The sequence below is a fragment of the Spermophilus citellus genome (genome assembly GCF_964194105.1).
Source record: "Spermophilus citellus genome assembly, chromosome: 18".
Taxonomy (NCBI): Eukaryota; Metazoa; Chordata; class Mammalia; order Rodentia; family Sciuridae; genus Spermophilus; species Spermophilus citellus.
The window spans coordinates 9,063,153-9,079,646 of NC_138200.1; the positions used below are offsets into that span (position 1 = coordinate 9,063,153).

The 16,494-nt window shown below is 50.6% G+C and overlaps 1 protein-coding gene across 1 annotated transcript; it reads right to left on the reverse strand.

Moving 5' to 3' along the window:
- Positions 1-14,594: 14,594 nt before the first annotated feature.
- Positions 14,595-16,065, reverse strand: INAFM1 (InaF motif containing 1). The gene is given in 2 exon segments (XM_081274159.1): positions 14,595-14,945; positions 14,947-16,065. Coding segments are annotated over 2 exon segments (672 nt in total). The 5' UTR covers positions 15,346-16,065; the 3' UTR covers positions 14,595-14,672.
- Positions 16,066-16,494: the final 429 nt, after the last annotated feature.

The following is a 16,494-nucleotide window of genomic DNA, read 5'->3' on the forward strand; positions in this document are numbered from 1 at the left end:
TTTGGGGTCTAGAGGAAACAGGTCTCTGGGGCGTGACTTTGGGACTGGAGGAAACAGGTCGCTGGGGCATGACCTCTCTTCCTGGCTGCTGGGTCCTGAGCTCTTTCCGGGGCCCTTCCCACCCCCCCCACCCCACCCCCCCACCCCCCCCCGTGATGCTCTGCTTTACCTGGGGCCCAGCACCATGGAGTCAGTCAGCCATGAATGGAAACTCAGAAACCATGAGCCAGAGTCCACTTTTCCTCCTCCAAAATTGTTCCTCTCGGGTCTTTTGATCATAGCAACACAAAGTCGATCAGAGATCATACAGATGAAATGACCAGAACAGATGGTAGAGTGTGACACATTGTTTTGTTCAATTATTGGAAGATGGGGCGTGGGAGGAGCTCACAACCCTCTGTTCTCAGGGAATCAGTGGCAATGAAAAGACGAGACTTGCCAGTCATCCCCCAGGAGGCTGAGGAAGGAGGATCACAAGTTCAAGGGCAGCCTGAGCACTTTAGCAAGACCTTGTCTCAAGATAAAAAATAAAGAGCAGGGGATGTAGCTCAGTGTTAGAGTACTCCTGGTTTCAATCCCCAGGGCCACAAAAATTAAATAAAGTAAAATAAAAGATACATAGTCTGGGGCTGGGGCTGGGGCTGGGGCTCATCAGTAAAGTGCTCCACTAGCATGTTTCATGGCCCTGGGTTCAATCCTCAGCACCACATAAAAATAAATAAATAAAATAAAGGCATTGTGTCCAACTACAACTAAAAAAAGTAAAATAAAATAAAAAGTAAAAAAAAAAAAAAGATACATAGTCTGTTGTATTTTCTCCTCTATCATTGTTGCTGATTTTCTGAGAATGGGGCAAAGAGATCTTCAGATAATTTACTTAAGAAAACCAGGATTATGGGCTGGGGCTGGAGCTCAGCAGTAATGCACTTGCCCGCCGGCATGTGTGAGGCACTGGGTTCGATTCTCAGCACCACATACAAATAAATAAATAAATAAATAAATAAAGGCCTACCAACAACTAAAAAAATATTAAAAAAGAAAACCAGGATTCTAATACCATCATACTTTAGGCATATAATAAATTTTGTGTGTTCTTTTTCCTATTAAAAAAAAAAAGAAAAGAAAACTGGCCCTAGTTTATAAACTCAATCCCACTCCTCCAGAAGGAAAAACTCAATACGTGATGTATCACCTAGCAGGCCACCTGACTGTCGAACCTTTGTCTGTCCCTCCCTCTGGATCGGGTCAACCTCCTAGGTGATAAAATCAGGAGAGGTAAAGCCAGCCCTACCTGATGTTCTCAGGGTATCAAGACAGCAAGTATCCAATCATCAGGCAGAGACCACACCAGGTGTGCTAACAGGAAGAATTTAATACGGGATTTGTTAACTTGGTACTGAACTAAGGCATTGATTCTCCAAGTGTGGTCCCCAGACCAGAAGCATCATTATGACCTGGAAATTTGTTAGAAATACAAATTATTGGCCCCACCCCCTGACACACTGGATCAGAAACTCCAGAGATGTATGCCAGCAACCTCTATTTTTTTTTAAATATATAATATAAACCCTCTGGATGATTCACACTCAAATTTGAGAACCATTGAACATTAGCATTTTGCAGAGAAATCAAAGAAGGAAAACCAGAATTATTAAAAGTTATAATCTTGGGCTGGGCTGTGGCTCAGTGGTCGAGCGCTCGCCTGGCACGTGTGAGGCACTGAGTTGGATCTTCAGCACCTCACAAAAAGAAATAAATAAAATAAAGGTCTTGTGTCCAGCTACAACTAAAAAAAAATAAAAAATAGTTACAATCTTGAGGGCTGGGACTTAGATAACCCCGAACACTTTCTCTCTTACAAATAAAAAGACAAGACACCAGTTCAATGGGAATTTCAGATGAACAGGAAGAGGAAGTCAGAACAGGAGGGGATGTGGTTCAGTGGCAGGGCACTGGCCAAGAGTGCTCAAGGCCCTGGGTTTGATCCACAAAAGAAGGAAACAAACCGGACCAGGAAGAGGAAGATGGATGGGTGGCCCAGCCCAGATCACTTTTGAATTCATTTGCAAGCATTTTTTTTTTTTCTTATTCCACCACTTGTATTAGGTGCGGGGAGGGTGTCCTGATGCCCAGTGCAGCCTCAACAGGAACACCAGGTGTCAATCATGACTTTAGGACCAGGGCAACACATGACCGTGACAGACGACAATCAGGATAACAGGCTTCCCTTGGAAGGCTATGTTCACGGGGCATGGCGACAACCCTACCCTTCAGAGTCCCACCAGACCCTCCGTTCATGTAGCACTTCAAAGGCAGATCTCTTTTTGAAAGGAACAGAACAAGCTGGTAGCAGGTATTAATATTCATGCAGCCCCCATATTGCACAGGAAACAAGGTTGATACTACGAATTTTTTAAATTTTATATCCGATTTATTTTAACTAGTGTCTGATGCAGAATAATATCCCAGTGTATGCAGGGAGTAGGCCACCTTTGTCTCTGCAAGAGGTTCATTTTTTAATTATTTACTTTTTAAAATTGTGGTACAATATATGTGACATAAAGTTGACCACTATAACCATCTTCAAGGGTACAGTTTAATGGCATTAAGCATGTTTGTGATGTGGGACAATCATCACTGCCCTCCATCCACAGAACTATTTTGGGGGGTGGGTGGGTACTGCGAATTGAACCCAGGGGCACTTAACTACTGAGTCACATCCTCAGCACTTTTTTTTTTTTTTTTTATTTTGAGACAAGGTCTTGCTAAGTTGCTTAGGGCCTCACTAAATTGCTGAGTCTGGCCTCAAACTTGCAATCCTCCTGCCTCAGCCTCCCAAGTCATGGGATTACGAGTGTGGGCCACCATGCCTGGCTCCTAGAACTCAGGTCCTCTTTGAGACCCTGCTTTTAATTATTTGGAATATTCCTATTGTTTGAACGTGTTCCCCAAAATTAGTGTGCGGGAACTGGGTGCAGTAGCGCATGCCTGTAATCCCAGTGACACCAGAGGCTGAGGCAGGAGGACAGAAAGTTTGAGGCCAGCCTCAGCAACTTATTGAGACCCTCAACAACTCAGTGAATAATCAATTAAAATTAAAAATTTTAAAATTCACGTGTGAGAAATTAATTCCCAATGCAACAGTATGGGGAGGTGGGGCCTCACAGGCAGCTGTGAGGTCACCCCACCTTCATGAATGGATACTACTGAGTGGACAGAGAAAGGCCTGGCAGCCTGTCTGGGTATTGCCCAAGAAGGGCAGAACCTCAGTTCCAGAGCCGAGGCAGGTTCCGAAGGCACTGTCCAAGTCCCTGTGGGCTGCTGTCACCAACATACCTAAACTGGGTGGCTTATAAACACCAGAAACATTTCTGCCCGTTTGGGAGGCTGGGAGGTCCAAAACCAAGGCACAGGCAGATTCTGTGTCTGAGAGGCCCACTTGCCTGCGGAGGGCTGGGTGGAGGGGCCAGCTAGCTAGCGGTGGCCTCCTTGTAAGGCAGTAGTCCCAAAGGGCCCTACGACCTAATGCCATCACCGTCAGGGTCAGGACCAAGCCCTGTGGGAGGGCAGGGTGCTGCTGTAACGGAACAGACAGACGGGGGTTTATTAGCAGAAATGTATGAGCTCCAGATCTGGAGACTGAGAAGTCCAAGGTCAAGGGCAGGCAGGCTGATGGCTCTGATTCCAAGAAGGAGCCTTGAACGCTGTGTTCTGGAGGGAATGGAGGAAGGACTGCTTTGTCACGTGGCGTAAAACAGCACCTGTTCTTTTTCTAAGGGTGTTAATCCCACCAGGAGGACAGAGCTCTTATGACCTATCTATCACCTCCCGAAGGCTCACCTCCTAACGCACCAAGATAGCAACCGCGATTCTACATGACTTTTGGGAGGGAAAAAAAGAAAAATTCAAGCCAGAGCAACCCCCAGGGGAGAGCTTGGCGGCTGGTCTCCGGTTCTCTCACAGGAAGTCTCTCGAAGCTTTAAATAGCGTCCTCTCGGCCAGAGTTTGATTTTCCTGGTATCATCTTGGCATCTGTTTATTGGAATGAAGAAGAAATGGAACATCTAGCAATTAACATGGCACTTTTCCTTGCATAAATTATTCAAGTGGCTCATAAATACTTATTTTTTTTTAATTTTTCAGTTGTCAATGGACCTTTATTTGATTTATTTTTATGTGGTGCTGAGAATCTGAACCCAGTGCCTCATGCATGCTAGGCAAACGCTCTACCACTGAGCCACAGCCCCAACCTCATAAATACTTCCTCCATACAATTTCAACAATGCAGACATCAAGAGGGTGAGAAAAACTAAATGGGTGCCCTGAGCTTCCTGTGTAGGCACCTTTGTGTGGCTCTAGGATAGGACAGAAACCTAGACGTGAACCTGCTGCCCTTAAGTCTATAGGAGATAGACCAGTTCTTCACCCCTCCCTGTCTCCAAAAACCTTAAAATGTAATTTTATGTTTCCTTCACGCTGTGGATGACAATCCCTCTCGGTTTTTTTGTTTGTTTGTTTGTTTTTGTTTTTTTGTATCAGGAATTGAACCCAGAGGCACTTAACCACAGAGTCACATCCCCAGGCCTTTTTAAATTTTAAGACAAGTCCTCACCAAGTTGCTTAGGGCCTTGCTAAGTTGCTGAGGCTGGCTTTGAACTTGAGATCTGCCCCCCCCTCCTCAGCCTTCCGAGCTACCTGGATTACAGGCATGCATCAGAGTGCCAGCCTCCCGAGTTTTTTTTTTTTTTTTTTTTTTTTTAAGAGAGAGAGAGAGAGAGAGAGAATTTTTAATATTTATTTTTTAGTTCTCGGCGGACACAACATCTTTGTTGGTATGTGGTGCTGAGGATCGAACCCGGGCCGCACGCATGCCAGGCGAGCGCGCTACCGCTTGAGCCACATCCCCAGCCCCCTCCCGAGTTTTTGATGCGACTTGTAGCTCACTTTGGCCAATTGAATGAGACAGAAATAATGGTGTGCCAACTGAGAGCTTGGACCTTGAGAGGCTCTGCTAACTTGCATTGCTTTCTTAAACCTCTTCCATCTTCATAAGCAAGATATGCCCAGGCTAGACCACTGGTCCCAGAGGACAGCAAAGGAGCCAAGTATGAAGGCACCTGTAATTCCAGTGACTTGGGAGGCTGAGGCAGGAGTATCTCAAGTTCAAGGCCAGCCTCAGCGAGGCCCTAGGCAACTTAATGAGACCCTATCTCTAAATAAACTATAAAAAAGAGGCTGGGAATTTGGGTCAGTGGTCAAGTGCCCCTGGGTTCAAACCCCAGTATGAAGAGGAGGAGGAGGAGGAGGAGGAGACAGCAAAGGATATAAGGAGCAAAATGACATTCCTTGAATCCCACTAATTCAGACAAACCTGGCTGACTCCACAGACTCATGAAAGACACTTTATGATTTTAATCTACTGAGCTTGGGGCTCATTTTTTTACATAGCAACAGTCAACTGATACTACAGTTTATACTTCTTTCTCTAAATCATCAGTCCCCTCATCCCCACGTGCGGGGCAATTTTTTTCAATTATGTATCAGGTGTGGACATTTGGGTTTTCACAGCATGTTATCTTGGCCTCTCTCCTGTTTACTTGATTCTCTTTGAGCCCCCTTCGTCCAACAGGCAAAGCCTTCTGGGTTTGACACACATTACTCTGGATGGTTAATGTTAGCTGCTCTAACAAACAAGTCCCCATGTCTAAAGACTTGAGATAAAAATAAGGATTCATTTATCACCTACATAGTCAGATGGTTCCTGCAGCCTCCAGCTTTTACCTGCTTCACCCCACAGGTGACGGTCACTTCCCCTGGGCAGTCCTCATCACATGGCCCCCATCTGGTTCTGAAGAACCAAGGGGGCGTGTGAATTTTTCGGCTGCATCACACACCCCATGAACGCTGCAGGGGACTTTCACTTTGTTTGGACTCAGGTCCATCTCAGGTGACTCTGTCCTGCAGCCTCTCTGGAAGACTCTGCCCCTCACCAGCCACTGGCGCTGTCCCCAGTCTGGCAATGAGGAGCCCCTCTGTTACCCATGACTAAGCATGAAGTCTGGGGCTGGTTGGAAGGACATGCACTTGTGACCTGCCACCTTTTTTGTCTATATCAGCCGGTTTCCCCATAAGGTTATCAGAGTGATCCATTCCCCTCCAGCTGTAGCACAAATCCTAGTAAAATCTCTTTGGGGTGGTTACATTTTGCCTGTTCATGATTTCTCTCCTGGGTGGAGGAGCCTGAGGCAGGAGGATCGAAAGTTCAAGCCTCAGCAACTTAATGGAGAAGGCTGAAGGCTGCTGCTGAGGGCAGAGGCCAGAGAACAGCAGGAAGCATCTTGACGGAGAGCTGCAGCTGCAGGCGAGCACGGGGAAGCTGCTGGCGCTCAAAGCTCCGAGCTGCTGACACTAGGGGAGCTGCACTTGGCCTAGTCATGGTTTCTATGCAAATTGAGCAGAAGACCCCTCAGCCAGTAGGCGACAAGTGGGGAGGTTCCGGTAGAGACAGCTCTTCACTGCTCCACCTGGTGCCGGTTAGGGCAGCTGAGAGGCTGGGGACCCCAGCATGCACCACTCCCACGCCTGCAGGTGATGTGCCTGGCAGCGAGAGCCCCCCTGAGGTTGCTGGCTGGGACCCTGCTTTAGGTAGGGTCTTCCAGGTGTGCAGAGAGAGGGGCACAGATGTAGAGATACATGCAGAGAGATTTGTCATGGGGAACTGGCCCATGCGATCACGGGATCTGAGAAGTCCCACTATCTTCTGTCATAAGCTTGAGACCCAGGGGAGCCAGGGACAGACTCCAGTTCAGGGCTGCAGGCCTGAGGACCGGGGGCATCAATGGCATAAGTTTCAGTGCAAAGACAGGAGACGATGAGATGAATGTCCCAGTGAGGAAAAGGAGGAGGAGAGGAAGGGGTTTGAGTAGTGCTGGGGAAGCAGATTCCTCCTTCTGAGATCCTCAAAGGACGGGCTGATATCCACCCACATGGAAAGGACAATCTACACTGCTGAGTGCACCAACTCAAATGTCAATCTCTTCTGGAAACACCCACAAAGACACACCCAGAAATTTTGCGAACTGGCACCCACAGTCCATTCAAGTTGACACATAAAGCCAGGCACAGTAGCACACACCTGTAAACCCAGCAGATCAGGAGCCTGAGGCAGGAGGATCCCAAGTTCAAGCCTCAGCAACTTAATGAGGCCCTAAGCAACACAGAAAGATATTTCAAATAAATAAATAAAAGACTGGGGATGTGGCTCGGTGGTAAAATACCCCTGGGTTCAATCCCCAGTACCAAAAAAAAAAAAAAAAAGTGAATCACTGAATCTGGCCCATCTTCAAGGGGAAGAGAATCAGACAATCAGACTCCATGTCTTGATGGGACAGAAGGAATCTCAAGGAGTTCGTTTTAGGGGCTGGGGATGTGGCTCAAGCGGTAGCACGCTCGCCTGGCATGCATGCGGCCCGGGTTCGATCCTCAGCACCACATACCAACAAAGATGTTGTGTCCGCCGAGAACTAAAAAAAAAAAAAAAAAAAAAAAAAAAAAAAATTAAAAAAAAAAAAGGAGTTCGTTTTAAATGATCATATTGTACCTATTTTAAAGTTCACCTTCAGCCCTGAAATAGAAACTCAAGTTGCCTCCAAAACTATGTAGTCAACTTGCAGAGATGCTGCCATCAACATCCCACCTATCCTGGATATGCTGGCGCATGCCTGTAACCCCAGCTATTGGGGGGGGGGGTGCTGAGACAGGAGGATCTCAAGTTGGAGGCCAGCCTCAGCAACTTAGCAAAACCCAGTCTCAAAATAAAAAGGGTTGGGATTATAGCTCAGTGGTAATGTGCCCCTGAGTTCAATCCCCAGTATCCTAACACAAAACAAGCATACCCAAAATCCTACCTATGTCTCTGTGGATGTGGAATCCCCCAAAACTCATACTCTACTGACTGAGAGCTTTAATGAAGGATGCATTTTGAGGAGGTAACATAGGGGAAGGACCCCAATCCAAACACCTCCACCTGAGAGACCTCTGCTCTCTGGGCTGGTAAAAAACCAGCCCTCCTCCTTTCTCACTCACCATCCACCACCCACTGAATCTCTGCCTGCACTTTTTATAGACTAGAATCTGTTGAAGGACTTTTTATTTTCAACTGGGAAATATCCAACCATGATAGCACTTTTAATGACCATGGAGGACTCTCAAAGCAATTGAGGATGCAAAATCAAAGCAAGAGGTTGAATCATTCTCTTGGGAAATTCATTAAGAGCATAGGAAAGCTGCCCTGGACTGTTTTTTACAATGGACGAGGCAAAACTGATGAACTGTAACAGCTCCCACTTCAAAGGAAATACCTCCGTGAAGCAAACCGCCACCACAGTCAGTTTAGCAAACTGGGGCTGGGCTGGGGCTCAGCGGTAGAGCGCTCGCCTAGCATGTGCGAGGCCCTGGGTTCGATCCTCAGCACCACATAAAAAGAAATAAGATAAAGGTATTGTGTCCAATTACAACTAAAAAAAAAAAAATCAGCAAACTTGCCAGACTAGACAGGAGACTCAAAATCCTCACCACCAACCATACTGGTGCCCATGACCTCACCTCATGGGGGTCTCATGAGCGTCAGAGGAGCACATCCAAATGAGCAGTTCCCAAAGCAGAACCTGCAGACCTCCGAGGGGGTCCCTGGGACCCTGTCATGGGGTCTGTGAAGCCCAAACATTTTCCATAATAATATGAAGACTTTGTTTGCCTTTTTCATTTTTCTCAAATGTCAGTGGATTTTTCCAGAGTTTGGATGACTTGTGGCACTGGAACAGACCAAACCCCCCAAATAGTTACAAGAATCCAGCTGTTGGTCTGGGCCTGGTGGCGCACACCTGTAATCCCAACAATTTGGGAGGCTGATGCAGGAGGATCTCAAGTTCAAGGCCAGCCTTCAGCAACTTAGCAAGACTCTGTCTCAAAATTAAAAAATAAAAGGGCTGGGGAGGTCGCTCAGTGGTTAAGCGCCCCTGAGTTCAATCTCTAGTACCAAAAAAAAAAAAAAAAAAAAAAAGGCAAATGTCATTACAACTAACAAATCATGAAAAACCCAGTGGGTTTAGTATAGCTCCTTTTTTTTTTTTTAACTACTATGCTTTATTTTTATTTTTTACTTTTTTTGGTACCGGGGATTGAACTCAGGGGCACTTGACCACTGAGCCACCTCCCCAGCCCTAGTTTATATTCTATTTAGAAACAGGGTCTCATTGAGTTGCTTAGCGCCTCACTTTTGTTGAGGCTGGCTTTGAACTCGCAATCCTCCTGTCTCAGCCTCCCAAGCCACTGGGATTACAGGCATGTGTCACCATGCCCAGCTTATAGCTCCTCTTTAATGAAATAATAAGTATTATGAAATGTCTCCATCTTAATACCTAAATATTGACAGTCACAACCCACAGAAACAAAACACAGTTGAGTAATTTTTAAAACCATGAAAGAATCTTGAGACCAGTCGTTCAGTCCGAGAAGCGCTGGTCTACGTACAGCTGGGGTGATCTGAAGGCAGCGGTTACCAGCCCTCTCCCTGCACGCCCCTCCACGACCCTCCCACAGCCATCCTCCCCTCGTCTCTGCGAGGATCCAAACTCCCCGCTATTACGTAGCAAAAATGGAGATTCCTTTCTTTCTGGCGAAGTGGGCAGGCGCCCCCTAGTGGAATGAAGGGGATGGCCTGAAAGCACACAATTTTCCTGAATTTCTAAAGCAGAAGCTCAAATGGTTGTCTGAAATTAGGACATTGTTTCATCTTATAAATTTCAAGCACCCCCCAAATTTATTTTTTTCTAATTGTTTTAGACATTGATGGACCTTTATTTTATTCATTTATTTGTATGTGGTGCTGAGAATCGAACCCAGTGCCTCACACATGCTAGGCAAGTGCTCTACCACTGAGCCACAACCCCAACCCCAACCCCCAAATTTAAACACTGCGCCCCGCCTCCTCTAGTGAACACTCACACTCACGCACACACGTACACGCTTCGCACCATAAACACGATCAAATACATACACGCACGCACACAAACTCAAACCCACATAACATGCACACACACAGCAATACTGCCATACACAAGCACCCTCTCCAACACGGACACACTCATACACAAACACACCACACACACACACACACACACACACACACACCACTAAAAATGGCATATCATTAATAGAAGGAACTTGGTGAAATGACGTTTCATTTTCTATTTTTAAAAAAAATTGTGTAATGGAAAATTAGTTTCTCTCCAAAGCCATTAAATAAATGTTGAAACAATAATTAAAGTAAATCTAGGTTTGGCAGAGTGCCAAATCACAGGTCCTTGCTCCCTTAGCTGAGGTCTTCGGGGACAGATGGATTTCAGAACTCAGAATTGCTCCAATTTTAGAAAGGCAATTCTGAGCCAATGCCACACATTATGTAACTCTCCGAGGGGCCTGAGGCGGCCGGCCCACATCCTGCCTCCAGCAGATGTTAATATATTTGCAGCAAAATGTGTGAATAGTCACACTAAAATGGGATAAATAAACAGTATACTTAGTTCATATCATATTTGTTGATTTGCCACCATATGAGACCGAGACAAAATTATCCCCCAAAAAAACATTTAACCTTATCAGAGCTTTCAAGAATTCGGAACTGCAATAACAGATTCGGGATTCTGTTACTAGGACCTTTGGCGGCTCTGAGTTAGTAAGTCACCGGGTTTACCAGGTGCCAGGATCCAGGAAAGCCAGGACCCTTGCGCGCCCCCTCCTGGCAGCCCCGGCCCTTGCAGTTCGGCTTCCGATAGGCCAGATACAGAACTGGATCCTGATTGGTCTAAAACTTCATAATTATCCCGCCTTCACTTGTGAATGGTTCAGAAACTCAAACCTTAACCAACCAGCCCTTGATAGACACTGAGTCCAAGGTTGTCATGTGACTCGGGTTCATCCAATCAGATGGAAGGAAAGACCCTGGTTCACCAATAGGGTCCAGGCCCTCCCCTCTGGGCACCTGGCTTTCAGTCTTGAGGAGAAGCAGCCTGTGGATGTGGCCAACCCTGTGCATGAAAATAACTGGAAACAGCTGTGGTCAGGCGGTCTGGCTCCAGAACAAGTCATAAAATATGACTAAGGAGCCTCTTCCAGGAGATGCTTCAGACGCCCAGACTGAATCACAGCTCCTTCAAGACTCCTTCAGCACCCTGAGCCCCCATCAGGTCTTTCCTCCATGGGCGGTGAGACCCATGCGGGCAGGGCCAGGGCTGTCGTGGTCACCCCTTGTCCCCAGCACTGCCCCCTCTGCACAGGGGATCACCACCATCTTCAGGGGTCTGTCTCCAGCTCTGTCCTAATGCTTGGCACAGGCCTTGTTAACTGTTATGATCTCCGAGAGACTGAGTCAGGGGGGCAAACTTACAGGAGGGTTTCTGGAATCCTTTGGGGATCCTAAAGCCTATGAAGGGCAGAAGTTGACCCCTTTGCGGTTCCCCTGGACAGCGAAAGGTGGGAAGTCAGTGGCAGGTTGCAGAGGGCACGTCACTTTTTAATCAATATAATTTAGGGTTGTTGGAGGAGGGAGAGAAAAGAGAGAGGAGAGGCATGGGGAAGAGGACTGAGGGTCTGGAGGGGAGATGAGAGGAGGTCAGCACTGTACACCCTAACCCCGATAGTCCCCCAGTCTCCAGCCCCAGACTGGGCTCCCTACTTCACCCCCAGGCGCTTGGGCCCAGCCTTGACCTTCTCTTGACATCCTATAACCAGTTCAAATTGGTTGTATCTTCAAAATATATACAGACTTTGATGGTTCCTCCATGATAATTAAACAGCTTATCACAGGACACAGCAATTCCACTCCTGAGTACATCCATGAGAGTTAAAAATGTGTTTGAACAAAAACTCCTACATGAGCGCTCAGAGCAGTGCGATTCACAATGGACAGACGGAGCTGGGTGCGGTGATGGACGCCTGTAATCCCAGTGGCTCAGGAGGCTGAGGCAGGACGATGGTGAGTTCAAAGCCAGCCTCAGCAACAGCGAGGAACTAAGCAATTCAGTGAGACCCTGTCTCTAAATAAAATACAAAATAGTGCCGGGATGTGGCTCAGTGGTGGAGTGTCCCTGAGTTTAATTCCCCATAAAAAAAAAAATGGACAGAAAGAAGAAGCCCCAAAAGTCCAGCTGATGGATGGATGCACAATACCTGGTCTGTGTGTACAGTGGCATGTCGCTCAGCCATGGAGACCAGTGGTGTGTGGATACACAGGGTCACAGGTTGGATCTCAAAGCCACAGTGCTGCGGGAAGGAAGCAGGACACCAGAGATGGCCCGGTGTAGGATTCCAAGGATGTGGAATGTGTGCAAGGATGTGGAATGAGTGACAGGCAGTAGATTGGCGTGGCCAGGGAGGCAGGGACCAGGGGTTGCAGCGTGGGAAGACAGCAGTGTGCAAGACCATGGGAATGTATTCAATGCCCTTGAACTTGGACTTTAAAGTGGTAATTTATGTATATTTTACCCCCATCCAGAGGTTTGAACCAGCCTCTTCTCTCCCTCTCCCGTCAGCACCCCCTCACTGGGCTCCCAGCTTCGGCTGTGGCGCCGACGGTCCCCAATGCATGGCAGCCAGAGGCGGTGGCCAGTATCCAAGTCAGCACCATCCCTCAGCTCAGAAGCTTCCCACGGCCCCTGCCTCATTCCAAGTAAAAACCAGAGTCCCTACTGTGGCCCACAAGGCCATGAGCATTCTGCCCTCCATCACCTCCTTCCTCTCTCCCCTCACTCCCTCTTGGCCACACTTGCCTGTTGCTGGTCAATAACCAGCCAAGCCCCTCCAGCCTCAGGGCCTTTGCACTTGCCTTGGCCTGGAGCAATCTTTCCCCAGAGATCTGCCTGCCCAGGTCCGGTAACCAGCTCCCCTATCTCCCCTGCCACCTTTGTTGTTTCATTTTTTCCTCTGTGCTGTGGCTACCTGACATAACACATGTGAGTTACTGATGATATGCATTGTGGGCTTCTGAGAGCAGCAGGTTTGGCCTGCTCTGTTCCGTGCTGTGCTCCAGTGTTTGTAAGTCCTTCCACACTGTACCTGCTAAAAAAAAAACCCTGTTGTTGTTTTGTAAAATGAAAGATTAAGGGAGGGACTGAAAGAGAAGTTGAGAAGAGGGAAAAGGGAAGAGAAGCAAAGGAAGGGAAGGAGCCAGAGGTGTGGAGGCTGAGACCAAGGGAGAAATGAGCAGGGGGCGGGAAAGGAGGGGGAAGAGCGGTGACAGAGACAACATGGAGAGACACCAGAGAGACAGACGGTGCAGACAGACAGCACGGGGGCGAGGAGACGGTACAGATGCAGACAGAGCAGGAGACTGGTGACAACTGGAGCCAAGAAAGTTAGAAACTAGAAAGAGGGGACCAGCTGGAGCAGAGCCTCCCCTGAACTCACTACTTGCTGGGTCCAGGGCCTTGGACTAACTTGATATCCCGTGGGACCCTAGCTGTGGTTTTTAAAGCCCTGAGGGACAGAGGTGGTGGAGAGAGAGAACATGTGGCTTTGCTCTGAGGGCTTTAGGTCACTAGCTTATGGAGTCCTCACAGGAGCTCTGTAAGTGCTGTCCTCTTCATTTTACAGGACCAGAGAGGTTGAGTAACCTGCCTGAAGTCACATAGGCAACAAGAGGAAGACCTGGGATTTGAATCTGGGCAACTCAGCCCCAAGTCTGTGCCCCTGGACACCGTCTAGCCTGGCTAGTATAGAGCGCTGACTTCCTGCATTCCACTTCTGACCAAGTCGCCCTCTGGGGAATGCTGGGGCCCGCTGAGTAACTGACACTCCTCTCCTCCACATCCCCGGACCAAACCGTCCACGTGGGAGAGAAGCTCAGCCTCACCCTCCTGGGAGAGTCTCCAGTTTGAGGGGGAAGCCGGACAGGAAAACTACTTCCTGCATGCAGGATCCCAGGCCCTGCCCAGGGCCAGGTCTCAACTACCCTGACTCCTTCCCCAGAAGCTCGTCCTGAGTTTCTCAGCCATAGCTCAGCAGCAGCAACCGCGACCGGAGGCTGTACTCACGGTCGGTGGCAGGTTTCCAGAGAAGCAGAAAGTCCCCACAGCCACCCCTGTCCACCCTCCACACCTGGAAGAAGGCAAGCACCCTTTCTTCCTAGCTGCCTTCTGCGACAGGGTGATTTAGTCTCTGTTCCTAACATGTGATTAAAATACAGCAATTCTCAGAACCCAGTTTGTCTCCCACGCTGTTGGGGAAGACCCTCTTTGTTTACTTATTTTTAATTTCTTTCTTCAGAAAGGCACTTTTCTCTGTCCCAAGCACATTAAAAACTGGAAAACCCTTCATGCTGTCTGACCTTCAGTGGCCCTGGTAATGATAAGCCTCTTCTCCCCACCCTAACCCAAAATTTACACAAAGGCAGTGAAAAAAGAAAGAGTCCCCTGGAGAAGGGAGAAAGCCCACAAAACCCACCCATGGCAAGAGACAAATGCCAAACCCCAGAAAGACTTCTCAGGTTTGGAATAGGAGGCATCTCCGCTAACACCAAAGACACAGCACGAGGCAGCTAGGGCTAGAGTTTATTGGAGCCGGGCACGAGGATCCGGGGAGAAGCGGGGTGGGCTGTGGGCTCTGTGCTCAGAATCCTACGGGGGAGGCCAGGAGGGGAGGTCGGAGGGGGCCTGCCGGATGGAGGAGGACCAGCCTGGCGGCAGGAGAGCTGCACAGGGCGAGGCCCGAGCCCGCACCCGCTGCCCCCCATTCTTCAGGATGACGGCTCCGAAGGCGCTAGACGATGTCACCGAGAGCCCGGGACCCTCGGGGGACGGCATCCATCCTCGGCGAGCTGCACGGGGCTCTCGAAGGCTGACGACGATCGAGTCGGGGTGGAAGGGGCGGCTACCCGGGCCCTCGCCCCCCCAAGGCCTCGGGCGTCTCTCCCAGCGTCCGGCGGCGGCGGTGGTCGCTGTGGCGGCGGCGGCGGCTCCGCGGCAGTTCGTGCTGGGGTCGCGGCCCGCCCGGGGCACCCGGGAGGCAGGACACTGAGGCGGCGGCAGGCACCGGGACAGGCGGCGCGCCCGAGCGGGCAGCACACGGCGGGGACGGCGCGCTGGGCGGCGGGCCGGCGGGGGCCGCGGGGGGCCGCGTGGGGACCCAGATGAGCCCGTAGTACACGGCGAGCAGCACCGCGGCCAGCGAGACGCAGAGAAAATAGGCGCAGACGGGGGCCAGGCGCAGCCAACGGCCTCGCGGGCCCTCACTCAGCCCCGCGCCGCCGGGGCTCTCGCCGCCGCCGCCCACGCAGCTCGTGCCCCGCATCGCCGCGGCCCGCCCGCCCCACGCCACTACCCGCGAGACCCCGCCCCCTCCAGGCCCCGCCCCCGCGCACCGCCCCGCGTCAGCGACCGCCCGCCCCCGCGCGGCGGGCCTCCACCGCCTTCGCCCTCACGCTAGCCGGTCCCAAGTCCTCCGCTGCTCCCGAGTCCTAACCCGGTCACCTGTCCTCGCAGGCTCCGGACTCCCGCGCGCCTTCCACCCGACTGTCAGGCTCAAGCCTCGCCTCGTGCTCTCGTCCGAGCCCACCCTCGCCTCTGCCCTCCTTCAGACTGTCCCGGCTACGACTCGGGGTCCCCTGCCTACGAGTCGGGGGGCCTTCCAACCCGGGCTCTCCGCCCGACTCCAGAACTGCACCCCGACCACGCCCCCGCGCTCCGCCTCCACCCAGACCACGCCCCCGAGCTCCGCCCCCACATGCTCACCCCGCACACACCCCAACTCCTCCAGACGCGGGGCCCTGCCTGGCACCCCCACCTGCCTCTAGACAGCGGCCACCTACTGCCCTTTCAGGTGTTCTGAGACTAACCTCACCCCCAAGTTTCCGACCTCGCCCTCACCCGGTCGCTCCCTCCCCCAGCAACTCCGCCACCACCCTCAGTTCCCTTCTCGCCCTACAGCCGTGGGGTCCCAGGGGCTCCAAGAGAACCCAGCCCGGAGATCCAGATAGAACCCCTCCTGCCGCCCCCTCCCCATCAAGGCGGGGAAGCTTCAGTCCCCTCCCAGCAGCGTCTTCAGGAATTCAGGGAGGCCTGCGGGAGGGGAGGGAAGACGAATCAGGGGGGGAGAAGGAAGACCCCTTTATCCCGCCTCTTCCGCCAGAGAAAAGCCCGCCAAGCAGAGCAACCCAGCCTGTCCCGACCACAAATGCAGTTCAAAGGTCAGCGGAAGCACTGCGTTTAATAGAGACGGGCCGGTGCCCTAGAGATTGAAGTCCCGCGGAGGAGTCACCGGCGACTTGCCAAGCCCCAGATGTAGGCTCCTGGAGACGGGAAATTCGACCAGGAGGCTGGCACCTAGCCCGCACGGCCTCCTGGGGGCGCTAACTCGGAGGCGTCTCGGCCTTCCCACGGTGTCCCCCATGGGTAGGGCCTGGACAGAATCCTCACCAAATTTATACTGCCCGGCCCCGCC